This window comes from Cheilinus undulatus, linkage group 13 (genome assembly GCF_018320785.1).
Source record: "Cheilinus undulatus linkage group 13, ASM1832078v1, whole genome shotgun sequence".
Classification (NCBI taxonomy): domain Eukaryota; kingdom Metazoa; phylum Chordata; class Actinopteri; order Labriformes; family Labridae; genus Cheilinus; species Cheilinus undulatus.
The window spans coordinates 11,529,671-11,556,009 of record NC_054877.1 but is presented as its reverse complement, the minus strand read 5'-3'; the positions used below and the strand labels follow the sequence as shown (position 1 = coordinate 11,556,009).

General features: G+C 38.3%; 1 protein-coding gene across 2 annotated transcripts; it reads left to right on the top strand.

Annotated features, from left to right (window-relative positions):
• Positions 1-882: 882 nt before the first annotated feature.
• Positions 883-21,387, top strand: atcayb (ATCAY kinesin light chain interacting caytaxin b). Of its 2 annotated transcripts, XM_041803993.1 has the most exons (14): positions 883-1,129; positions 1,463-1,680; positions 6,702-6,808; positions 9,975-10,018; positions 11,504-11,731; positions 12,232-12,390; positions 13,602-13,704; positions 13,988-14,119; positions 14,246-14,332; positions 16,123-16,221; positions 16,857-16,892; positions 17,004-17,051; positions 17,392-17,438; positions 20,684-21,387. In XM_041803993.1, exons 3-13 carry the CDS (start codon positions 6,732-6,734, stop codon positions 17,429-17,431), a joined length of 1,053 nt encoding a protein of 350 aa, XP_041659927.1. In that variant the 5' UTR covers positions 883-1,129; positions 1,463-1,680; positions 6,702-6,731; the 3' UTR covers positions 17,432-17,438; positions 20,684-21,387. The 2 variants fall into 2 exon arrangements, with proteins under 2 accessions (XP_041659927.1, XP_041659926.1); XM_041803992.1 differs by lacking the exons at positions 883-1,129; positions 1,463-1,680; positions 6,702-6,808 and having other exon boundaries at positions 9,806-10,018.
• Positions 21,388-26,339: the final 4,952 nt, after the last annotated feature.

The following is a 26,339-nucleotide window of genomic DNA, read 5'->3' as shown; positions in this document are numbered from 1 at the left end:
AAGTCAATATCATTTGTACTTTTTGCTGTAAGTACTGGACTTAAAAGCACCCTAACTTGAAACAGCAGTTGCAACCTAAAGTATAGCAGATCTTAAATGTGATAATCTTGGCATAAATCCTAACAAAAGCATCATAATAAGAAGACCAGCTCACTATGTCCTACCTGGTAGCTTTGCAAAGGTGTTTTTCAAATAAACCCCTCTACCACCATCTAGTGGCAGGAAAGTGAAGTGCAGGACATACATCCTCTCAATGACCCAGTTGCATATGGGCAATGCAGCACATATAGAACTGTTCAATAATTAATCGTACTGCACTTTATCAAAGTCAAGACTGTATGACTTCAAGCATGACTCTGTTTCTCCTGCAAACTGTTCACTAGTGACAAGTTTGTTAAAGAACTTAAAATTAACCCAAAATGGTCAGTTTACTATAGCTCTTAGATTATCAAAAAGTACTTGTAACATCCCTAGATACCCAAATAGGTTAAACAAAATGTCAAGCCATTTTCAAACCATGTTCCTACATCCATGAACACCAAGTGCAATCTACCTTAAGCTGCAGCAGATTGGTGGGAAAACAAATGCTTTTAGTCACAAGTCTGGGCAGTGTTGCAGTATTTCGATGCCATGCCAAGGAGTGATATTAATAGAAAACTCCAAACACACCACAATGCATTTATCTTCCAAGCAGCCAATGGTAGGAGAAGAATAGGAGGCTGTGTCTGCCCCCACTGGGTGATAAGTGCAATGTCAGAGAGAAGCCACTGACATCGCCCAGAGCTCAGTGCAGCTGTGAGGAGAGCAAGAGAGAAAAGAACGGAGGGAGGGGGCTTTAGCATCCAGCAAGAGAAAAGGAGGGAAATTCACATGGAGGAGGGGTTTTAGCAAGAGTGAGAGAGCTTAAAAGAGATGGTGAGAAAATGCAAGAGAGAGAGAGAGAAAGGCTGCGTGTGTGAGAGAGGAAGATGCTGTTGCCAGGGAACAGCGGTGAAGTAGAAACGTCCATCTTTTCCAGCTCATGGCTGAAGGAGGATTAAAAAACATACTGTCAAATCATGGATGCGAAATTGACTGAACTTGAAGAGGAAGAAAACAGCTGATCCAGACAAAGAGAATCAAAGAGAAGGTAGGCAGGTGTGATTACATAACAACCATACCATAGCTCCCATTTGGGTGACATCATCACAGCAGGATTATAGCCTGGGGTGGGAGCATTAGTGTCGGCGGAGGGAGGAGGGGGTTAGAGGGGGAATCAGCAGAGAGAAGCAGAAGTAAATGGGAGAAAAAGAGAGAGAGAGCCAGTGTGATCATCATGAGACGGGCTAAAAGCGCAGGGCGAGGATTATCTTTTGTCCAAAAAGCAGCGACAGATCTGACTGGCAGAGGAGAGGGAAAAGATGAGAGCAGGATGGCGTTCGTTATGTGCTGACCCCGACTTCCCTGACTGTTCTCTCTACAGGAGGACGCGATTTCTCCATCATCGTCTTTTTGAAGCAGCAAGAGTCATCACGCAGCCTTGAACCTGAGCACACGAGTGTCCTACCTGCAGATGTAAACATTCAACAGAAACAGAGCCTCACTCTGCTCAGGCAGATTTCAGGAAGGAAGAGAAGCAGCAACAAGCAAAGTAGGGAAGCCTTCGATTCAGTGAAGAGGAAGGCTTCCTGGTTACATTATGTGAGTACCCTGTCTTCACATGATCCATGATTTTTCTGGTATGAGCATAAGAAAATGCTTTTTTTTATAGGTATATAATCTCTATCAGACCTTTTGTGATTTCATATTTAATTTTCCTCCACTCTATGATTCATGAGATATTCTCTGGCGGTAAGGAGAGGAATACAGTCGTGACAGCTGTAGCTGCCCTCCACAAATATACTTCAATAATGTTCAGAAAATATGGCTTCTTAACCTACTTTTTCTGGCTAAATGTCACATTTTTTGTGATTAGGATAAGATAGAGCTTAGTTAACCCAAGGAAATTTTGATGCTCCAGTATACACATTAATGAAGCGTATTATAGATATGATGGAAATTCAAAGAAACAGGCTCCAAAATAGCATGAATAGAACTATGATAAGTCAAGAAACTGAGAAAGCTAAGCACAAAAAATGGCATTACACATAGGGGTTGATTATTTCCAAGTTTCCCAATTTTTTTATATAATTGTGCAATCTGATTTGGATGCTGTAACATTCAAACAGGAATCTAAGGAACATTACAGCTTGTTTGGTCACTTTCATTCAAATCTCAGCTATTCACTTCCAACTAAGCCAGTTATCTTTATCTTTTACACTCTTTTTAAATGATACCTTAAGCTGCTTCAGTGCGATTTTCACTCAGCCATTGGTGTTAAATATTAAAGAGAAACTGTTGTGCAGACAAAAATCTGGGCCTTCTAAAGCTCTACACATCTTGTTTGTAATCTAACAAGTATAGAAAGACTGACTTGATTGTGATGTTTCATCTTGCTTTTCATATCTGTGGCTCCGTTTATGCTTATCTCCAAGCTGCAAGCCATGCAAATGACTCCATGATGCAGAGGAGGAAGAATACAGTGTTCTGTTCAAGAGGACATTTTGGCACGCTATGTCATGAGACTTTAAAAATATGAAAAATATTCAGCAAAACAACTAGAACACAAATTAGACTTCTTTTTTTATTAAACCCGGAGCATTTTTAAGAGTTTGTGTTCAGTCTCAGAGATTATGTAGTTTTAGGTGAAAATTTCACAAGATAGTGTTTGGGAAATGAATGCAGCTCTGCCATCTGGACTCAAATCCCCACCAAACACGTGCTACAGCAACATTACTTAGAGTCCATCAATCATCAGTTCACTGTGTGAGCAGCTGAGCCATCTGCACAGACCACACACGCATTGATCTGCTGTTTCCATGTGAATTTTTCTCCTCTGTTTCCTGTGAGTAGTATCCCTCTCTCTCTTAATTCAGTGATCAAAGCACTACAGGAAGAATTCTTGAGAGGATAAGAGAACACAAACGGTGACTCCAGTGTCTTTTAAGTCTGGAGCAGCTTTATTCAAGTGACATTTCTGGAGTTCCCCATCAGGCCCACATCAAACACTGGTACTGTGTTGCAGCTTGGTTATCTTTTTGAATCAAATCACAACACAGGAGCTCCAGCAGCATAAAGCCTGAGGCCTAGTGCCTTTTAGCCTACTTTTATCTTCAGTATAGGCACTTTTGTGTTTTGCTGTAGCGCATCAGTGCCATCCCAGTGGACAAATGGACTGTGCTAACGTCTGCTGTAGCATGAACCCTGGTTGGGACTGTGATGTAGGAAGGAAACTCCTCCCCCATACACACATTTCTGACACGAGACTTCCACATGATGCTCGCTCCATGCGTGACTGATCTTATTTGACAGCAGCCGGGCGAAACACGAGACACCGTAAAACTTAACATCAAAGCTGTACCATAAAGAGAAACATCCAGCATCATATGGAGACTCGGTCATTTCTGATTTGGTTATGTAACATGTGGAAGTTGAGATCACTATCTGCGGTCTGCCAGCATTTGTGATTTTATTTTGTATGGCCCTGAGGGACTGTATGAGCAATGGGGTGTTTTATTTTTATCTCCTTCCCCTAGGATGTTTGGAAAGAAGTCTCACTGGGACATATTTTTACAAATCTGTGATTAATTATGACATCACATTGCAATTATTACCCTGGGCTAAAAGCACCCATGACTACAGAAAAAGGTAGACTTTTTGTAAAAGATTCAGAAAGCTCGTCAATGGAGTCTTTTATTAAAGCTGGCTCCTTACAGCTTTTTTTATTTGCATAAAAAAACCCTCACTGGCCTTTTCTAAGTGCTTTAAAGATGTTTATGTATGACTTCCACAAATTAACTGGACTTGAAACAACAAAACATATCAATGCAAGTTCAATATGGAGCCCCATAAAGAGTGGTTTACACAGTTTAAACAGAGCACTCAAAGATCATTAAGGAGAAGACGACAGTTGAATACAAAATTTATTTTTATATAAGCTTGATAACCAATTATATTTCTTTTTTACTAATTAAAAATCATTAAATACAACACTCCTAAATAGGCTGAAGTCTTTTCTTCTAAGACCCCCCTCTAACACAAATGCTTACACCTAGTACACCCCCTAAAATTCAGCCCATTTACTGCTTAGTTTTTACGTTTGAGTCTTGGAGTAATGTGTCGCTACTTGTAATGGAGTGGTAATGTGCTACACGCCCCTTGAACCAAATGTTCAGGGAAATCTCCGTGAACCTTGAAAATTGTCTGCAAAATTTAAAGATTAAAACAACAACCTGATATTTTAATTTTTCTACAACACGTTATTGTCCTTTTGATTTCAAACAGTCTTTTTCTTTTTAAAATGCATGCAGTAGAAATGACAGGTATTGTCAGGGTTTCACCACTATCTTTTGTTTAAGAACACTCCCACACATTGTCTTATTTGCCAAAAAAACATCACTTATTTGCCAATTTCAGCACTTGACCATCATCAGGCAAATAGCTTCTTTACAATATTCTCAAATAGGAAGATGCTGTTCACTTCTAACCAGCTGATCATTGTCATGATGTCAGACCTCAATCAGCAAGTTAATAAACAAACCACAAACATCATCTTCCTGACTGAAAGAGTAAATGTGATGGAGAACCGAAAGCCTGAGAGGCAATTTTCAACAAAACTATTATACATGTTGTCAAATTGTCAGACTAAAGGTTTTGGAAGAGAGATAAATTATAATCTAAACCAGGAAAACACTACAGTAGATCAAATAATTCTAGTCTAGTTTATCGTAGTATTTCCAAAAACGTCTCTATGAATGGCCCCTAAAAATAAGACCTCTTAATGATCAATGTTGCATCAAATACATATGAACAGGCACAAAAGACAACTCACTGGGTTAAAAAAAAAATGCCTGATAGTCCCTGTGTTTCCTATTTATCCAAAAATGTCTAGAGCATGGGACACACCAGTCTTTGGAAAAACATAACAATTCAAAAGAGTGTAGTTCATCATTAAGCCCTTTCAGAGCCAGTGTTTGGAACGTGTGGATCTAGTAAGCCTCTTGCTGTTTGAGAATATCATCCTGACCTCCCCCCTAGGTGGGAGGAAATGTCATGGTTTGCATCATTAATAATGCACAGGCACTGGTTGGTCTCTTTCATTTCTTTATTGTTTTGCTTTTTCCCTCACTGATCCTTTCTGTTAGCTTACTTGTTGTTTTTACAACATGGATAAGAGCAACTCATCCTGGTACTTCACCCAAACAATGCCAGCCCCTCCCCTTCCTAGGAGAAAACGTTCAATAAAAAACAAAATTATAGATGTACATGAGTGTGTGTTTTCAGGCTCCCTCCATTAAACTGGACAACCAGCCCCATCTTGTGACTGGAGATGTCGTCACATACCTTATGTGTGTTTGATCTTAACACTTGAATGTGGTGAATAAGTTGGTGAACGTGTGAAAAAGCTGTTGACAGGCAGACGACTATAGTTCCTGGTGTCACAGATCGATCGCTAGCTTAGGGCTTGTTTTCCCTCCAAACGGGGGCGCGGTCACATTTAAAAGCGTTAGTGATGTTGCACTGCTCTTATATGCTGGCGAGGCTTTGCCTATGTGGGTTGAAATTACCGCACTCCACTCCACCCCACCTTGCAGGGTCACTTTGATAAACTTCTCAAAAATCAGGGTAACTGTATTTAAGACTGATGTTAACTCTCTTCCAGGATCTTAAGCCCCCTTTTTAAACATCATGAATTGTAGACATGTTGCACGTTGCCTTTTAGCCTTTTTGTAGTCCTCCATTATATTTTCTCTCTCAGTCAGGAAGTTTTTTTTTGTTGTTGTTGTTTGTTTGCTGACTTAAATCTGACATCATTATGATGATGATTAGCTGAGCACAGGTTTGTAGCCACACCTTGTTTAAGATTTCCTGCCACAAACTATTTGCCTCATGAAGGTTAAGGACAGGAATGCTGCAAAATAACATTTTTGCATGTTAGACGGTGTGTTGGGGTTTCCTTTGAATTTTTTAACACATTGCCCTCCAGCACACCTGTCTTATGAATTAAGACATTGCAAATCATCTTTTTCTGATGTAAACTACTGACATTTGTAACTTGGTTTCAAGGGGCAAGGGGGCAATCAAAAATGAGGGGCAGAGGTAAAATTTAGAAATAAGATTAAGACAGTATAGGAAAAGCCTTTTTAAGTCAACAAGTCAGTCTTGCTTATTTATTTTTGGGGGTAGCCTGTAAATCTTTTTATATTCTGTAAAGACTTGCATCTTATATATTCATGCATTCACAGCATTCTCAAACAGTGTTTCTTAAAGGATGGTTGATTTTGAATCATATATGGCTTTGATGCTGCCCTTTTAATTTCTACTGTTCTTCAAGGGCAAATGCGCTAAAGCCTACATTTCCCATAATTCATCTAGATATCTGTCATTAAACCCTCCCTGCCAAGCAAACACCCACATCTTTCAAACTCCACACCTTCACTGCGTAGTCTGGACCTCTTCTTTGTCTCAGGACAAATTTCATGCCATCCTGATGAAATCATCGGGGTTGATTTAAATGGGTGGAGTCCCTTTTTTTAGACAGCCGACGTGCTGCATCTTTTAACAAGCTTTTAACTCTTTGTTTACTGCCAAATGACTTTGTGTCCTCGTTTTGTTGAACACAGAGAGCTGACGCCTGTCCTCCCTGGCAGAGGATGGGTACAGCAGAAGCCACTTTACGCATGGACAGCATGGAGGTTAAGGACGAGTGGCAGGATGAGGACTTCCCGAGGTAATCTGTGATCTGATGTGTTTACAGCATGTGCGTAGGAGAGAGAGAGACTGTGGATGTCTGTTGGTCCGATTTGTGGGCAGTAACAAACCCAGCGATGATGGGAAGTCAGACGTGTAATGTTGAAAGGCAGCAGGTGTGTTCTTTCCTAGTTGTAGTCATGATGTGTTACGTGATTGTATTATATCATGCTAGTAAACAACTAGCAGCAAAGGTCATCAGAATGGTTGATTCTTCAGCACCTTTGACTAAAACAATGTTGTATCAGTTACTTTAATGATGATTATAGTATTAAAAAGTACCAAAGCTGCAATTGCCAACCGTATTTTTAAGCACAAGCTGTTGCCAGTGAAGTTGTGCAGTTTTGAAGGTGGGCGTTCATTTTTCCCTAATGAAAAATAAGACATTACTAATACCTGGTGTCAAGGACTTCTGTTTTTGTTGAAAAATATCCATAGTGTTTGATTTATACTTGCATACCTAGGTTTTAAGTTCTGGTGTTGTGATATCCCTACAAGCAGCTAGTAATTAGGGACAAAAAGCAAACACATCACAGTGTCCATTAATTGGAAAAGATTTGACCATCCAGACTCTTTTCCTGGGAAAAATCGATAGCGCAAGGAAATGTGTTTGTGAAAATAAGAAGTGTAAACCTCTTATTCAAATGACTGAATGCATAATTATATTCAATATGTATGTGGTTAGCAGTTTAAACATGGAAATGTTTGATGTTAATCTATTGAAAGTCATTTTTGTATTTATTAAACAAAATTATTTCCTTTTAGCTCAACTGGAAACAGCTTTTAAAATAATTAAGAAAATCTTTAAGGGCAAAAAAAACACTCTGCAGTGCAAGAAGATTTAACATAAAAGTAATCACATTCATTAATTTTCTATCTTGATCTAAACTATTTGCTGTTTTAGATAACAGTAAAGTAGTTGCCTTAAGTTAAATCCTTATAGAAACATGTTCACCATTGCTTTCACCCTGCAAATTGTTTTTCTCCTCCCTGCTGCTGTTTAATTCGCTCTTTAATATCCGTTGGTGCTGTCACTAACTCGCCTCTACAAAGCCAGTGACAGCTTAATAACAGCAATTACTCCAGCAGCACCATCAGCTAGCCCGTACTTGTGGTGTTTTAGGGCGTGTTTGTCTATGCATGCATGTCTGTGTTAATGTCTTTCTGTGTCAGTGTACAGTATTTGTGTGAGAGCTTTCTACTGTAATCTAACCTTCTTGTCCCTTAGTGCAGACAGTTCACCTCTTATTATAATGTTTGGAGGGAGGGGGTAATTACTGGTGTTGCTTTTTCAAACAGCACATATTGTTTCAAAGGACTCATGGCAGTTTATCACAGTAGTGACGGTTCAGAAACAAAGGGCATAGTTAAAATAATAGTTAATATGTTATGGTTTATTCAAGCTTCTTTGTCACAGCTGTTTGTTTTACATGTAAATTCATATACAGTTGCTAGAAAAAGTATGTGAACCCTTTGGGATTTCTTGGATTTCTGCATAATTTGGTCATCAAATGTGTTCTGATCTTCATCTAAGTCAAAACAATAGACAAACACACTCTGCTTAAACTAATACTGCACAAAAATGATATGTTTTCATGTTTTTATTGAACAAAGCATGTAAACATTCACAGTGCAGGGTGGAAAAAGTATGTGAACCCCTAGGCTAATGACTGGTTGACCCTCTGTTGGCAGCAATAACCTCAACCAAACGTTTCCTGTAGATGTAGATCAGACCTGCACAACAGTCAGGAGGAATTTTGGACCATTCCTCTTTACAAAACTGTTTCAGTTCGGCAATATTCTTGGGATGTCTGGTGTGAATCGTTATCTTGAGGTCATGCCACAGCATCTCAATCGAGCTGAGGTCAGGACTCTGACTGGGCCACTCCAGAAGGTGTATTTTCTTCTGTTGAAGCCATTCTGTTGTTGATTTACTTCTATGCTTTGGGTCGTTGTCCTGTTGCATCACCCTTCCTCTGTTGAGCTTCAGTTGGCGGACAAATGGTCTTAAGTTTTCCTGCAAAATGTCTTGATAAACTTGGGAATTCATTTTTCCATTAATGACAGCAATCCATCCAGACCCTGAGGCAGCAAAGCAGCCCCAAACCATGATGGCCCCTCTACCATATTTCACAGTTGGGATGAGGTTTTGATGTTGGTGTGTTGTGCCTTTTTTCTCCACACATAGCGTTGTGTGTTCCTTCCAAACAACTCAATTTTGGTTTCATCTGTCCACAGAATATTTTGCCAGTAGTGCTGTGGGACATCCAGGTGCTCTTTTGCAAACTTCAAACGTGCAGCAATGTGTTTTTTGGACAGCAGTGGCTTCCTCTGTGGTGTCCTCCCATGAACTTCATTCTTGTTTAATGTTTTACTTATTGTAGATTTGTCAACATAAATGTTAGCATGTGCCAGAGATTTCTGTAAGTCTTTAGCTGACACTCTAGGATTCTTTTTCACCCCACTGAGTATTCTGCGCTGTTCTTGTAGTCATCTTTACAGGACGACCACGCCTATGGAGAGTAGCAACAGTGCTGAACTTTCTCCATTTGTAGACAGTCTGTCTTATCATGGACACATGACCATCAAGACTTTTAGAGATACTTTTGTAACCCTTTCCAGCTTCAGGCAAGTCAACAATTCTTGATCGTAGGTCTTCTGAGAGCTCTTTTGTGCCAGGCATGGTTCACATCAGGCAGTGCTTCTTGAGAACAGCAAATTCAACACTGGTGTGTGATTTTTATAGGGCAGGGCAGCTTTAACCAACACATCCAATCTCATCACATTGATTGGACTCCAGGTTGGCCGACTCCTAGCTCCAATTAGCTCTTGGAGAAGTCATTAGCCTAGGGGTTCACATGCTTTTTCCACCCTGCACTGTGAATGTTTACATGCTTTGTTCAATAAAAACATGAAAACATATCATTTTTTGCACAGTATTAGTTTAAGCAGAGTGTGTTTGTCTATTGTTGTGACTTAGATGAAGATCGGAACACATTTGATGACCAATTTATGCAGAAATCCAAGAAATCCCAAAGGGTTTATATACTTTTTCTAGCAAATGTATCTAGCAATAATAAACACAAAACAATAATTAAATTATTAGGACAACAATGCAGTCATTTTATTTCTGTCTATCTCTGCAGGCCACTTCCAGAGGATGGAGATGGCCTCACTGACAACAGAACAAGTAAGTGGAGTAAAGTAAATACACAGTCTTTATTTTAAGTCTTTTAGATATACAGATATATTCACTTCTTGGGATTTAGCTGCAGCTTTTTGAGACCTCAAAAAAAAAAAAAACATAATTCTTTCTCTCTTCTATCCATCTCCTCTTTTATTCTTTTGGCTTGGCAAAATTGTCCCATTGTCTTTAGTCTACCTGTTTTATTTAGTTGTTGGTTAAGGATTTTATAAGGGCTGTCAAACTAAAACATTTTTGATTGTGATTCATCTAAGAATTTCTGTAGTAAATCACTAATCATCTGTACTTTGTCACAGTTTGGATTTTACTATTTTTCATCTAAAATTGTTTTTGTTTGATTTTGATTTCTGTACTATCTTAAACTAAGTGTAAAAGACCTGCTTTTATTTTGAAAGAAAGATGGCTAGATTGAAGATTATGATATGAACTTTACAGCTGTAAAAGGAAACTTAGAAAATTGAAAGGAAACTAAGGAAGAGTAAAAAGGTAAATATTTGACATGAGGTACAGATGACTGACTCATCCACTCAGCTGTCTGTGAGGTTTTAAAGTGATATGACACATTAAAGAGCAGTGGTGGACTTATTTTACATCACTGTGGCTAAAGGGAGATACTCAGTGGCTTAACTAAAGTGTGCTGAAAAGGACAATAAAGTTGTGATTAATGGTCGTGCCCCATGTACGCAGGTGGCCCAGGTTCAAGTCTGGACTGTGGCTCCTCTCCTGTGTATCTCTCCCCCTCTTTCATTCCTGTTTCTAACTCTATCCACTGTTCTTCTCTTTAAACGAAGGCATAAAAAGCCCCCCAAAATACATGTTTAAAAATTATAATAAACCAGTTTTGAAGCTTTATTGCACCTTAATTATTGCATTAATGCTGACAGCTCTAGTTTTTATGTTTTAATTGTACAGCGGTTGACTTTTGTTGCTTTTCCAGGTACATCTAAAAAATCAAATATCAAGGAAAAGGTTTAGTTCTTCCCCCATCAGTTTGAAAAGTAAAACTTTAATTGATTCTAGATTCATTACACATAAAGGGAACTTTTTATAAGCTGTTTTATGTTTTATCTTTGTGATTGTGGTTTACAGCTCACTAAAATAAAAAATCCAGGATCTTAAAACATTGGAATAATACCAAACAGATATGTTGACCTTCCTTAGTCATCCTGAGGAACTGCTTAAGTATTTTGGAGCCCAGCTTGCTTTGATAGCAGCCTTTGGCTCATCTGTGTTGTTGGTTCTGCTTTATCATCTCTTTCTTTTGACAGTATTCTACGGATTCATAACAAGTTTTGGCTCTATAGACAAGTCCTGCTGAAAGCTTGTCAGTAGACAGCTATTCTTCATACATCTGATTTGCTGACCATGGTATTACTGTGCTTTAGTGGCCAGTCTAACTTTCTGTGATGGGAAAGACATGCAGTTTATACAAAAAATTTGATTTCATTGTTTTCTTTTCTGCTGGTTCAGATCCTCCAACCTCCCTAAACGTCGGCGAGTCTGTTGCCCAGCGTAAACGCCGCACTCTGGTCGCCCCTGACATGAACCTCTCCTTGGATCAGAGCGAGGGTTCAGTGCTCTCTGATGATTTCCTGGAAACACCAGACGACCTGGACATCAACGTTGATGACATTGAGACTCCCGATGAGACAGACTCGCTGGAGTTCATCAACAATGGCAATGAGCTGGAGTGGGAAGGTCAGACAAAGGATGAATAATAATAAGTCCGTATTAGAGAACAATGGCATGATTATAGTTGAGAAAGGAAATGAGATTGAGATATAGTTTCTAAATGCTAAAGACTTATTTTCCAACAGCCAAGCTTAACTCTGTACTTCAGAGTTCAGAAAGAGCAGAATGTGCGGTTCTATGCAAAATACAGTTTTCCTTATATATAACCTCTGTGTAGTCACTGATTTAAAGAACAGCTGTTTGCTATGAACATGAAAATTCATGAAATGTGAAATAAACGTGAGAGTAAAGAGTTGTGAAAGAATAACTTTGACATTGTCTTTTAAGGCAAAACCCAGAAATTTCTGCCTCTCTATCAGAGTTTTATTCTCTTATTTGTACAGCTACAGCAGCTCTCTTCCCCTTATCCGTGCCATCTTTTCATGTCTTATTTTCTTTAAAACAATGTAGAAGGCTGGCTGAATGATTAGTATGTTAAAATCTTTCGTCTGTCACCTTGTGTCTAGACGACACTCCTGTGGCCACTGCCAAGCGTCTTCCAGGTGAAGGTGAAGAAGAGAGAGACTCATCAGGTCGTCTTTGGAGAACAGTAATCATCGGTGATCAGGAGCAGAGGATTGACATGCAGGTTATCAGACCCTACCTGAGGGTGGTCACACATGGGGGTTAGTAAACAAAGAGTGTATTTTTAGTTAGATACTGAATCATTAAATGTGTGCAATCTTTTTAAACTGTCCTTCTGTCTGTGTTTGTGTGTAAAATTGGAGATTTATTGATTTGGTATTTATCTAGTGCGTAGCTAGCCTTACTCTACATTTAATCAGGTTAAAGCATGTTGGTTATGGTCTACAAAGTATACCTGAAGCCACTGTCAATTTTCTTTGTAAGAAGGCATGGACTGAATGTATATTATCTTTTATTTCTTTATGATAAACATAATAAGATGAGAGAAAAAAAAAAAACTGTAGCATGATTTTGAACATCAAGGGACATCAGAGCTTGTTAAGCGAAACAAAAGCAAGGCAGGCTTACTTATGCAGCATATCATATGCATCAGTAAAATCATGTTGCTTTACGTTAACATTATACAATTTTAATGCTGGAAACAAGGACACATCTGCTACTACCAACTCATAACAAGTAAACAAAAAGCATGCACAGTAATAAAACTCAATAAGACAGGACTCATGCATAAAAACAACACTAAAATAAATTGTCTGAGACTGCTCGTTAAATCATGGACATTTCATACAACAAAGCATGCTAGTATAAACTAAATTAATGACAATTAACTATTTGCTTGTGTCATACTCTTAAGACAGCTGACAAAGATTGAGACTATCTTAGAACACTGGGGGGTACAGTTGCAGGGCTATTCGTATTATTCTATCAGTTTCAACAGCATGCTGTTGAATTTTTAAAAAACTGCCTTGGGAATAACCCTGGAAAACTGAAAAGATGGAATATCTCTGCCCTCAGCCTCTTGTCATAAATGGCATAAGCTTCTTAGGTATTCAGTTGAAGCACTCATGAATGACTTAATGTCTGGATCCTCTTGTACCTATTTTGTTATCACTTTTTTGACGGCAGCAGAATTGAATCCATAGCAGGTATCTCTCTATCACTGTTCTCATATGCTACAAGTTCAACGCTGCCACAAGGCAGGCATAAAGTTGAAGCACAGAAAGTCATTGCTATGTAAATGATACATCATCCCCCAATGCTGCAGCTATGTGAACTGACAGGAGAATTTTGCAGAGAATCCCATTGCAAGCAGTTGCACGTCTCGTCGTTTCATCTTGAGTCTTTGGTCTGAACTGGGCTTAAATCTGCTGCCTTCATAATGATTGTGTGTTATCCGTGTTTCCTCTTTCAGGTTATTATGGTGAAGGTCTGAATGCAATCATTGTGTTTGCAGCCTGCTACCTTCCTGATAGCAGCTGTGAAGACTACACATACATTATGGAGAATCTCTTCCTGTAAGATCTGTTTTCTTATGTGGATCTTTGACACAGGCATGCATTGTAAGAGCTTTCCATTAAAACATTTCTCTGCTTTATTCTTTTGTTCTTTTGTTTGCAATATGATTGATCTGAGCACATTATTCACAAAGATTATTTTAAAGATAATATTAGATTTAAAGATATTTCTGAAAGATTAAAAGTCTCACTGCTCAAGTAAACACCTGTAGTAGACCCCTTCTAAACATTCATTTTTCCTTTAGAGTGTTATTTCATTTCTATGTCATTGTTCTGTCCTCAGATATGTTGTGAGCAGCCTGGAGCTGCTGGTGGCAGAAGATTACATGATTATTTACCTGAATGGGGCGACTCCTCGCAGGAAGATGCCTGGCATCAGCTGGCTGAAGAGATGCTACCAGATGATTGACAGAAAGTAAGAAAAAAAGAGAAGACATCAGTATAGTTCAGTGATTGAAAACGAGTAACAATGCTAAAGTAATGTTGCTGAAGCTGGTTGTGAGGAGAAGAAATAATCCTGCAAATCTGATGTCATCTGCAGACTGAGGAAGAATCTCAAGTGTCTCATCATCGCTCACCCAACATGGTTTATACGGACCGTTCTGGCCATTTCAAGACCTTTCATCAGGTAAGGATACACTCAGTGTGAATTAAAGAGCATCAGTGTGTTAACTTGGTGATATGTTGGCTGGGAGCATTTCTGACCCCAAAAAGTTAAATATTTGACAATTTGTTTGTAAGAAACTTATTTGGCTTCCAATTTCACAGTTGAATACCTGCCTATGAAACAAGGATCATTCCATTTCAGCTACATCACGGTTTTAAAAGTCTAATTATACTTCAATTTTCTCATTTTCTCCAAACAAATCATGGCTCAAAGCCTATCATGGTGTAAATATCAACTTATTTGTATTTTAATTCAAATCTGAAAGTAACTCAGTGCTTTAATCAGTCTTCTTAGTGTTTGTGTGAATACATTCAAGGTGAACTTCATCATTTTGCAGGGCCAGTTAAGCACATACATCCGAGCTAGTCAAAAATCAATTTAGTTTCCCAATTGCTTACACTGTCAGGAAACAAAAGCTCCAAAAGTGTGTGAGCATTATGAATAGTAAAGATGATCTCAAGAATGTAAAATGCAAGTTGTGTCAACAACTGTTCTCTACCGCTCAACAAGAAGTAACATGGCCTACCACCGTTCTCCAATAAGTTTATCCTAGGGGCAAATTACACCAACATTGTCAAGCTGAGAGCTGAAACCTATCTGAGCCTTTTTTGCCACCTGCTGCAGAAATAAGATGTTGCAGATATTATTGTTGCTTTTATTAGCATTATTTTATAATCATAAAAGTAACAAAGGTAGTATAGTACTTCAAAACTCAAATCCTGTATCATGGTTACACAAGGAAAGAATTAAGCAGATCATTATAAAAAGGTATACAAGTGGAAGGTTATTAAAATAGGCAAAGCTGGCAAACTTCATTGTTTCATAGATCATAGCGCTATGGGCCTTTTCTGAAACAGGCATAAGTGATGTCATTATAAGGCTGCCATAGTCAATATGTCGATCAATCTTTGTTCAGTACCAATTCACAACCAAAGTTATCTCAAAACGCTTTATAAAGGGGGCAGGTCTAGACTGACCATGAGTATGTAAAGACCCACAATACAGAAGGTGGCTATATGACTATGCTTAATACTGACCAGGAATAAAGTGACCATTAAATTTAAAGTGCATAAGAAAGATGGTAAAGTGCTATAGTGCTGAGGTGCTGATGTATTACACATGAATATAGAGGCAAACTGTACATATTGCCCTGGCCTGCTTATTTAAAGTGCTGGTATAATTTCACATAGCTTTATTATACAGCATCTGCATATACAGTTGTGTTGAAGCATGTATTTTTGCACAGGGGTAGCATACATGGGTGTATGTGAAAGATTAGCAGTACTAACCATGTTTGAGAGAAGACAGCACTCTAATGTTGGCATTAGTGACTAAGATGATAATTAAATTGAGATTGAAAAGTGAAAAAATGGATGGATCAAGTCATAGAATAAAGTTTTATTCAAGTCTAGAGGACTCATAATTTATCATGTGGTGATTTCTTGTGTTGAAAATTAAAATCATTCAAAAGCGGGGGAAAAAGACATTTCCACAATTAGTGGCATTAAGGCTTTGACCAGTCAGATTGAGTTACCTAAATCCTTCTTTTGGGTCACTGCTAGTGTAAACAGACTAAAAAGAAAAGATTTTAACAATAGAGTCTGTTTTATAAAGTGTAATCAAGGTAAGGAAATCATACAATATAGGTTTTCTGTAATTAGAAGAGCTGTACAGACGTACTAGAGACGTAGCTTTTTTTCAGACGGTGTGGTCTGTTTGAATAATTTGCACTTTGTCTGTGTTTATTTCAGTGTGAAGTTCCTGGATAAGATCCGTTACATTCACACCCTGGATGAACTCAGCCAGATCATCCCCATGGAGCATGTGCAGATACCTGAGTGTGTGTTGCAGTAAGTACTCTGAGCCACCAGGTGTCAGTGCTGAGACACTCCACAGCTCCTGTTACTGCATGTGCAGCATGATTACCATAATCAGACCTTAAAGAATGCTCGCAGCACTTAAGCATATTTCAACTTGAACTGAACAGGGTTTCAGTCATTGTCTTCACGTAGTCTCTCTATATATGTTTGATGATGTTGGGCAGTGAATTTAAAAAAAACTGTGCAGGATTACTGGTTTTAATCAATGTAACTCTTCTGCTTAACTCTGTAGACTTTCTGTCACTTCTAACAAATACTAAGCAGCTGAAACCTAATACTAAAAAACCTGACAGCTAAATCCTCTGCAGAATAAGACAAATGAGGCTTTGGAATTAGCATCAACTTATTTTGGTATCATTTAGACTGTGAAGCGAAGTGTAGGAGGCAGAATTTAGGATTCAGTATTTTTAGCAGAGTGAGTCTCAAAACCTCAGGTTTTGGGAGGCACTGCAGTGAAAACTTCAACACAGCAAACAGGGCCAAACTCTAACAGCAAAAATAATCTTTGGCCCTCTCTGTGTGAACTTTTAAGCTTCTTTGTGCAGCTGGTGGGAAATATGTTGATGCAGTGACACATCAGTTAGAGATTTCTTTCTTTTTTTAAGGTATGATGAAGAGAAGATAAGGGCACAGAGGGAGAGGTGAGATTTTCATTGTATTATATTTTCAGTCTTGAGAAATCAGCCCTTTTTGCAAGCTATTTTCCATGTTTCTAAGTTTTATTGATTTATATTTGTCTCTCTAACTCACAGGCTGGAGCAAGAGCAGAATCAGAACAACTCAACACAGCCCAAAGAAAGGTGATCTCATTTCACATTTTTTTGTTTCTTCTACTGAAGCATTAGCACAGTTGAGATGTTTAGATATCTTATTATCTGATTAAATCTCATGGCTGCACAAGTCTCCTACATGTTGTTCAACCTTATTTCTTTATGCTAATCTAATTTATTCTAAAATCAAGAAAACATTATCATAATGAATGTATGTCTGCAGCTTCCTTCTTTAACATGAAGTTCGAGCAGCTTCTGCAGCAACATGGATGTGTTTTGGCAACAGAAAGCACAGCCTAATATGGGCTTCATGACCAAGCAAAATATTTATGTTTACCTGTGGCTCAACTTTAATCTCATTCACTTCCAGGCCGAAGTCAATGATAGCAGACGTTGGCCGTGACATCTGACATTAAGGTAAGAGTTCTCATTGACTTAACTGCCTTCCCTCAACTTCGTCCAGGTCGGTTTGTAATGTCAAACCACTGCAACTAATCTCTGACATACAGAGAAATGTCCTCCTCTGTCCACATACACGCTTTAGTGTGCAGAAAGAGACACGGGACATTAAATCACCCCAATGCGAGATGCTGGCTTGTCACAGTTTTGGGTCCTTAAAGGTGCAAAGGGTCAGGGGTACCAAGACCCAAATATACAGTCTCACAGCAAGTCAAGTGGGATCACAAGCAGAATAAAATTACAGTAAAATTCACCAAAGGAACTTTAACACATAAAAAAAACATTAAATCCACCCCAGCAGAAGATTTCCCTTGTCTTAGATCATATTTGATTATGTATTTTGGAGATTTTGACTGTAACACACAAAAACAAGTTGATTATGTCACTGCAGATGCTGTGCCTCAGAAGTTGAGGAAGCATCTAGTTTCAAAAGTGAGGCCACTGAGGCTAACCTACAGTATTTATAACTAACAGCAGGGGGCGACTCCCTCAGGTGATAAAAGACTGACTTTTTTTTATTATTATTTTTTTTAGTCAGAGGGGAATGAGCCTACCCCATTTTTGAGTTATTGTTATAGGTGAACAGCTTTAGGTACTTTTTACAGAGAATGATGTTCATTTTGTATAGAAACACCCCATTTAGAGCAATGTTTCCCAACTGGTGTTTTGGGACCACCAATGAGTTGCAGAGTTGCTTCAATAGGTCATGGGTCATGGAAGCACATGTGTCTGGGTAGTTGGTGGTGATAAAGTCTATGCTACAATAACATTGTGCACATAGAGTAGCAAGCAAGTGTATTCACCATTCAACACAGAAGGTAGCATTGATGCAGCTGGACACTGGTAGCCACCTGCCAGTTATTAACAAAAGAAAAAGTTTTATGTGTGTCACCTGTTAAGCATGACAAAATGCAAAAAAAAAGAGTATGTGAAACCTGGGCTTCTGTTAATGAGGACAAAAGAGTGTTGCTGTTGTTGTATGTTCTGTTCTAAATGTCCAAACTACGCCCACTTTCTGAGGCTAGCCTAGAAGAAAACCACAGGTTCAGAGTAAAACAGCCCGTAAAGTACAATATTACTGTAGAGTGACGCTTGAATTATTGAAACAGCTCCAACCAAGGTGGCCCCTTAATCAACACAGAGATGAAGCAACGATTATCCAGTCTCCTTTCCAACATCATCTTGTTTTGCTGCAGTAAAATCAAAAGTTGGTGGCTGGATTTTTAAACTCAAAGTTTCAGAAGCACATTTCACAAAACACTGGATGACTTTACTGTGGATACACCCACTTCCTTTATAAAGTCTCACTCTAAAGATGGATCATTGAAAGGAGTAATTTCTCTGTTTTCTGTTCAAAAAGATGCATTACAGCTATTGTGAGGAGTTAAAATGACTGCTGCAGCTTCTTAATGAGTTACAAAAGCCAAAAAGTCTCTCAGTAAAATGATGTATTCCACATAATTATTTAAAGCATTTTGGCTTCTGCTACTGAGCCTGTTTTAGACAAAATATTAAACAGCACACTGCTAAAACACCCTTTGTCTACAAGTCCCACAGATCATGGCACGTTATGGGGCAAATGTAGCCTGGTGGTTATGTCCCAGTGCCCCATGTAATTTTTAATTTCTGACAGTTCATTTCTGATTATGTCCTTGAATAAAAGTTAAAGCACAAAAATATATTTTTAAAAGTCCAAAGACAGCAGAAATATGTCTCTTTTTTATGGAATACCATTTCTACATGTTTATGGCAACTTCAGCAACCAGCAGGCTGGTTCCCTAAGAAAGTGTTATAAATGAGATAAGAAAAGATATTCCTTTATTAGTCCCACAAGGGGAAAGTCCATTTTTTAAAGATAAGAATAACACAAAACATTATTCTCAGGTGCAAAAAGTGCAACTAGTGATGACTCAGACCTTAAACGTTGACTCTCATACATGCTTTTAAAATTACAGAATGAAGATGAAGCAAAAACATTTAAGCTAAAGTAGTTCTGTTTGTTCTTCTTTTAACTTCACAGACATATTCATACATTCAGCTAGCCAATGTAGCTTAAAGATAATAAACTTACTAAGCTTTGATCTGCCAATATCAATAATATTGTGCATCTCTAAATAAAATAGCATACAAGTAAAGAAACCATGTATCTCTTCCTTTGTTGGAGACCCTCTTAGGTCCATCTATATAAACTACACTCCCTTCCTCTGTTACTCTGAACTGAATCCCTGCATCATGTGGACCTTGGTTGCACTTAAGATGCATGCATTCATCTTTAAGGACTGACACCTTGAAAGACTGGGGTGCATAATGTATGTTCCTCTACCCTAATAACTTATTTTACTCATGTTCTTTGTACTGGAACTGTTTATCTTGTTTTCAGAAAGAATTAGAATTTAGTATGGCTGTTTTAGAGGTATTTCTATATTTGATCTCTTCTGTTACACTGCTGATGGCTGCTGTAAGAATAGCATTTCATATTTTAATATGTACAGACACTTAAAAAATGAATAATAAACCAGTTTTTGACATCTTGGATCCTGAAGCACAGAATTTACGATACAGCTATATGATTACTATCAATCACCCTGCCCAGCTCATTTTCCCTTCTGCCAAGTCATGTTTCTCGTCTTTAAATTCCTGCTGAGAGCCAGTCCAAGAAATGTTAGCTGATCCTCACACATCATATTCCCTCCATACAAAGTATTACATAAAGCACAGCTGCTCATCTCTTCAAGCTGCTTCCACACAACCAATCAATTCTATTTTTAATGAGCTGAACCACCCAGGTCTGGATAATTGATCCACACCGTACAGCCTGTCCTGAAATCGAGGGAAATACCGACCACAGCGTGCTGGGGTATGTTAAGGGTGGGCGAGGTGGGTTATTTTAGAACCCCCTCCCTCCTTTAATGCTGGTCTGTGCTGCTATCAGCCTCCATATATCAAAGGAGCAATCAGCCGGAGGTCTGGCCAACACCCAGAGAACGGTCACAGGCACCATCTCCAGAATAAATGTCATGGGAGGAAGCAGGGGAAAAGAAATAGGCAAACCTGATACATGTCTAGCTGTATTGAGTTTACATTTTGAGCATGCCTACAGACAAGTTAGGGATATATCTGGGATATCTTTCTGCATTCTTGGCAGTTTTTTTAAGACTGGGGAAAGAAAAAATAGAATTAACCTATGTGTGTTTACATTACAGCTTTACGCCGAAGAACCAGTGGGAATCGTTCTTTCATTAAAATGGGAGCCAGCCTAAACCAACATCACAAACCTGTTCATGGGACTAAATCTGCTTAATGGACTCATTACCTGCAAGACAATCATTTCTCAGATACATTATCATCAGTGTCATGCCTGCTTCTTACTTAAAGTTAAACCAAAGTATTACAAGACAAAGCTAAATGAAAAGCTATCAGCTCCCTGCATGTCACCTTGAGCTTTATCTACAGCATGACTTCAAATAGAAACAAATTAGGGACTTGAAGACTCAAGCTTCTTCAGACCAACTTCAGACTGTAAATACTTGTACATATATTTTTGAGAGGTGTTTGCACATGTTAAGTTTTTGATATGAGAGGCATGGGTGTTGTTCAATTTCATGAAAAAAAGTGCAATGATATTGTTCTTCGATCTCCAGTAGATGTTACTGATGCAAATGTGTCAACAGTTCTCCAGAGTTTGATATGCAGGTGGCATGCTTGTTTCAATCCTTCTGTCTCTGTCGGTTTTTAAGTCGTTTGCCATCATGTTTTAAAGCTACTTTTACAAGGAGAACAGCTAAAATTGTTATATCTAAAAATATATATTTAAGGAGAGAGTCGGATTATAGGCTTAAACTATTATTTATGAAAATGTGCCATTTACTGTTTGTAAAAAAAAACAAAATAAATGAGTGAACTATGACATGCTTCTGTCATACTTTGATTATTATCACACTGATATTTAACACATCACATCTGATACAAACCAGTCAGCCCAGCTTTGATTTTACAAATTATGCAGCCATCGAAATAACACTCCTTCATGTGTTCTAGTTTGGTCAAGAACATTTTGACAGACAGTTCTCAATGACAGCCATAATTAGGATTTATGAATGTGTCGGGTGCTTTTGTCACCTGACGGTGTGCTGTTCTCCACAGGAGTCATGTGGACACAACACGCCAAAGTCACCTTTCTTTATTTTTATAAGCAGCATTAAAGCAGGTATCAACACAATGCACAACCTTCAATAACCTCAAATTCTTCCTTCAGTTTTTTGCGACACTTTATCTGACCACTTCTGTCAAATTCAGTCATTCTAAAGATCAGTGATTGTAAGGTTCAAACATGGCAATACCAATATCTATGGACCTGTAACAATATACGAATTTCAGTTTGAAGATCAGACCTGCTTTTATTTTCGAATAAAATGTAAAAAACTTGGAGTAGATGGAAGATCATGACATGGATTTAACAGAAAAAGGAACTTGTTATGGACTGAGCAGGAAACAGAAGAACAATAAAAAGGTTAAGGTTTGTTAATACAAAGTGCAACTGATTTTTGACTTGTCCATGTAGATGTTTATAATGTACAGTACAAAGTAAATATATATTCAGACAATGAGCTGCCTTTAACACCAGAATAAATGATATGTACATTATTGTCTTACTATTCAGCTGAATTATACTTTTGATTGTTATTGGTATTATTAACCTGTACATTGCTTTGGCAGTTCACTGATGATGGTTTCCATGCCAGTAAAGCCTGTGGAACTGAATTGACGGACAGATGGTTGGACGGATAGATAGGGCTGTCAGCATTAATGCATTAATTGTAATACCACTGAGGTCCATCATTAGAGCTTTCATTTTTTGAATCTCATTAATCTCATGACTTACAGCTTAGTGGACAAGTCAAAAGTCACCTTCACCTTGATGTATCAAACATTTTTACTGTTCCCCCATCTCTTTTTGAATCCAACAGTCAATCGCAGGGCTGACATACAGAGACAAACAACCGGGCGCTCTCTCACACAGGAGGAGGACAGAATTCCCAGAGAAAACCATCACAGGGAGAACATGCACAGGGAGAACATGCAAACTCAACACAGCAGGGCCCTGACAGGGAAGCAAACCAGGAGCCTTCTTGCTGTGAGGCCACAGAGCTAACCACAGAGCTATATTGCCATGCAGCCTTAGTTTAAGGCAGTAAAGTGTAAATACAAAATGAAACAAAAACAGTTTTAAGTGCAAAATAGAGGGATTTCAAAAAGCAGCAACAGGGAGATTATTGCAATTGACTACAGAAATTCTGAGCCTAATCAAACTGTTTTAATTGTTTGACTTCCCCAGTTTCCAGGTAAACTAACTCATCCATTTATCTTTAAACCATACTGTTTATCCTGTTTGACATTCAGGCTGAAATATAAAAGCTTAATATTCTTACTATGTCAAAAAAATGTCCCCAATGATAACTTTCAAATCAAATGAACAGAACTGTGTACTAATTTAAGACGATGTTAATGGTGATTGGTTAAATGTGCTGCTGTCTCTGCTTCCAGGTTCTATGCTAAGCTAAGCTAATCACCAGGCACAGGCAGTGAGTACTACAATATCCTCATCTTTGTCTGTCAGGTTGTATTTTTTTCTACTTATTTAAACCTGTAAAGGTAGAAGGTTGAATAATTCTGTAATGATATGGAGTTATTATGAAATGAACATGAAGTTTTTGTACTGTGAAGTTTCTTAATCTGTGAAGTAAAATTACTCAGTGGTGTAAATGTGAAACTAAAGGAGCTTCCAAAAAATATCAACCAGATTAAAAATAGTGATACAAAGACGCTAGTGTCATGAGGTACAGGTGTTTGACAGTCACCAAGTTTCTTTAGGTCTTGCTGTTTATTTGATTTACTTGTTAGTACATTTTCTGTAAAATGTGTGTATTAGTATTTGGGTGAAGCTAGGGATGCACAGATGCATCAGCCCACTTAAACTCTGGCTATCAGCATGTAGTTGCAGAAGTTTATCTATTGCAAGGTTCATCAACTTCATTTGTAAATGGGCCAGATTTTTTTCTGACAGATGCTGTGGAGGGCGAACTTTCAAATGAACTAAATTAACATATTGTGGTATTAGTATTTGTATTTCTTTAAATTTTTAGGCATTAGAAGAAAGATCAGCCTCTACCGCCTGTACTACAGCCAGTTCAAAGGAAAAGACTGAGATATTTTAGCTTTATATTTCTGGGGCTGTCATGTTAGCCCATCACTGGTGTTGACACTACTGTGCTGTGTTCTGAATGAACAAAAACATGTGCAGGAAACAAGTCTGTACTGCTAACTATCAGGAAAATTGTACTTTCCAAGAACCTGGAGTGAAAAAATTTTCACAAAGAACTGCAGATTTACTTTGGACTTGAATGGTGAGTATGTGTTTATCATGTGTCATATTTACTAATGATGGCTGACAGGTGGATTTCTGTACAAATGGGTCCAGTCATTCTTGATAAAACTGTTTAAATTTTGATCATTTTGGGGTTGATTTACTAGCTATAGGAATAATAAGACAAAAGATACAGTAAAAAATACACTTGTTCTGAATTTAATGGTCTTTAACCCTCTTAGGTCTAAGGGTATTTCCTCAATTTTTACATTATTTTTAAATTCACCTTTTAAGGTACTTGCCAATAACACAATACCCAAATGTTTTATATCAAAACTTTCAGGACAGTCTACGCTTTGTGTGCACTGAGGACAATTTTTGTGTTAACAGTTATTCCTGCCTCTTCCTTGGCGCGTTTTGAAAGTACCAGTCTCGGCAATTGACTCCAAAGCATACTTGACCTGCGAGAACACTTTATGTCTTTCCCTATTTGTCTCAGAGACCATCCAGCATCATGAAGTGCTTTAATGTGGACTCTTTCATTTTCAGTGAGTTCTCCACGTTTTACCATTTTGAACAGGAATGAGGGATTTCAAACTGAATTCACCCAAATTTGAGCCGGCTCACTGGGCTTCTCTGGAAATTCAGGAAAATTATTAAAAGCACAACATTTAAGCACTAAAACTCATTTTTCTGTTCAGAAATGCAAGTAAATAACTATAATTTGACATATTAATCAAGAAATATTAATATGCTTACCTATTTATTCAGTTTTTTTGTAAATCAGTAAATTTGAAAATTCATGGATGACAATAATAATTATATTTGAGTATTAAAAATATCATTTGGGTTAAAGAGCTTCTACATATTGGTGTATTAACCATTGCAGAAACATAAAAAATGATTTTGGTAATTACCAATGCTGTTAATTTAGGGCAGCTGTGGCATAAACCTTACTTTGGGTGGTGGTCTAATAAATTTGTTAAGCACTGTAGATCTATATTTGTTATGTAAATAATTTAGAGTACATTCATGTACGAAAAGAGACTGAATAGAAACTTAATAGCACAGCTAGAATTGTGGCCACTGGTTGTTGTGAAAGTAGATTAACTCCAGCAAAGTTTTAATTGTACCTTAAGAGGTTTTAAGAAACATAAATTTAGTGTAAAACTGGAACTCTGACACCAAAATTAACACAATAATTCACATAAACTGTAAGTCAAGCGAGGCTTGTGTGATCTGTAAGTGTAAGAGGAAGAAAGTATGTGCACCACATGTTCCAAATATCTCCATCTGTTTCTGTGCCCTACATGCGTCAGCCTATATGGGCCAGTTTTGTAATCTCTGCATCTGAATCACAATGTGACATATCCTCTGCCTAAAATCACACAATGACAACACCTCAAAGCTGCCAATCTCCTCTGATTTAAGACGCTCACATCATATCGCACAGTGTCGACAGGAATAACATCTCCATTGGGATTGTCAGTGAAAGACGAAGCCCTGAACATGAAACCATGTGCTCTGATAGTCGGGACTCAAAGTTCACCTCCTCCACACCTACAGTAACACAATCAAAGCATTAGCTATTCATACACAAACACAACAATCACAAGGTTTCACTTCACACATCCGGAGGAGAGCTGATAAGCAACGGGCGCTTAAGTTATCAGACTGATAGCTGTGACTCGAGACACTGTGGTCACATGGATGATGGACACGTATGCTGGGTGGTTGCATCAGAAATATTCGTGACGCAGCAGACACTCTCACACAACAGGAGACTAAAAATAGAGCTTCTGGTTTTTACCCACCCGGGGCTGTCTGAGCATGGAAACTTCCCCCCTAAAAAAACCCAAAGAATCAGTTTTTTCTCACAGCTGTCACACAGATGCCTCAGTAACAGTGTCTGACTTTATGCTCCACTGTAAAACTCAGTCAAATTTAATGATTATTTGAACCTTTGCCTCCTTTCTTTACAGTCTTAAGACAGTTTTCCCCTCTTATAGGAGGCATCTGTTGCTGAGCTTCCCCTATGTGATTATCCTAAAGAAGTTATGACTTAAACCCCACTTGAATTAGTAATAAAACAATTTTAAAGCTCCACTCAGTCATTAGTGCACAGTAGCTTCAGCCTGAGTCTCCTCATGTGACTTCAGCTCTCTCCAAAGAGAATTAATTTTGTGTTTCACAGCTCAGTCGCCACATATTTCTTCATTATCTTCCTAGAACCCTACTAGCTGTGGGATTTGTCATGCATGTATTTGGCTCGAGTTCACAGACTTCTAACAGCAGGTGGAAAATTTAGGATCTACTTTCATGTAAATGTTGAGGCCCTGCAGGTCCCGCTCTTCCTCATTGGTGCAGCCCAGCTGTAAAGAAGCATCTGATTGGCTGAAGAGATAGGGGGCAGAGGGGGTGAGAGGCTGTGACGCTGCAGCTAAATCCTTTAAATGCCCGCTGAGGAGATTGTCTATCAATGAAGTAGTAAAAGG

Excerpts from the sequence above, each read along its gene's own strand:
- atcayb (XM_041803992.1), top strand. The coding sequence starts at position 9,841 with ATGCAGAAATCCAAGAAATCCCAAAGGGTTTATATACTTTTTCTAGCA. Across the intron at positions 11,732-12,231 it reads CAATGAGCTGGAGTGGGAAG|ACGACACTCCTGTGGCCACT; the intron begins GTCAGACAAAGG and ends CCTTGTGTCTAG. Across the intron at positions 14,333-16,122 it reads ATTTCAAGACCTTTCATCAG|TGTGAAGTTCCTGGATAAGA; the intron begins GTAAGGATACAC and ends TGTTTATTTCAG.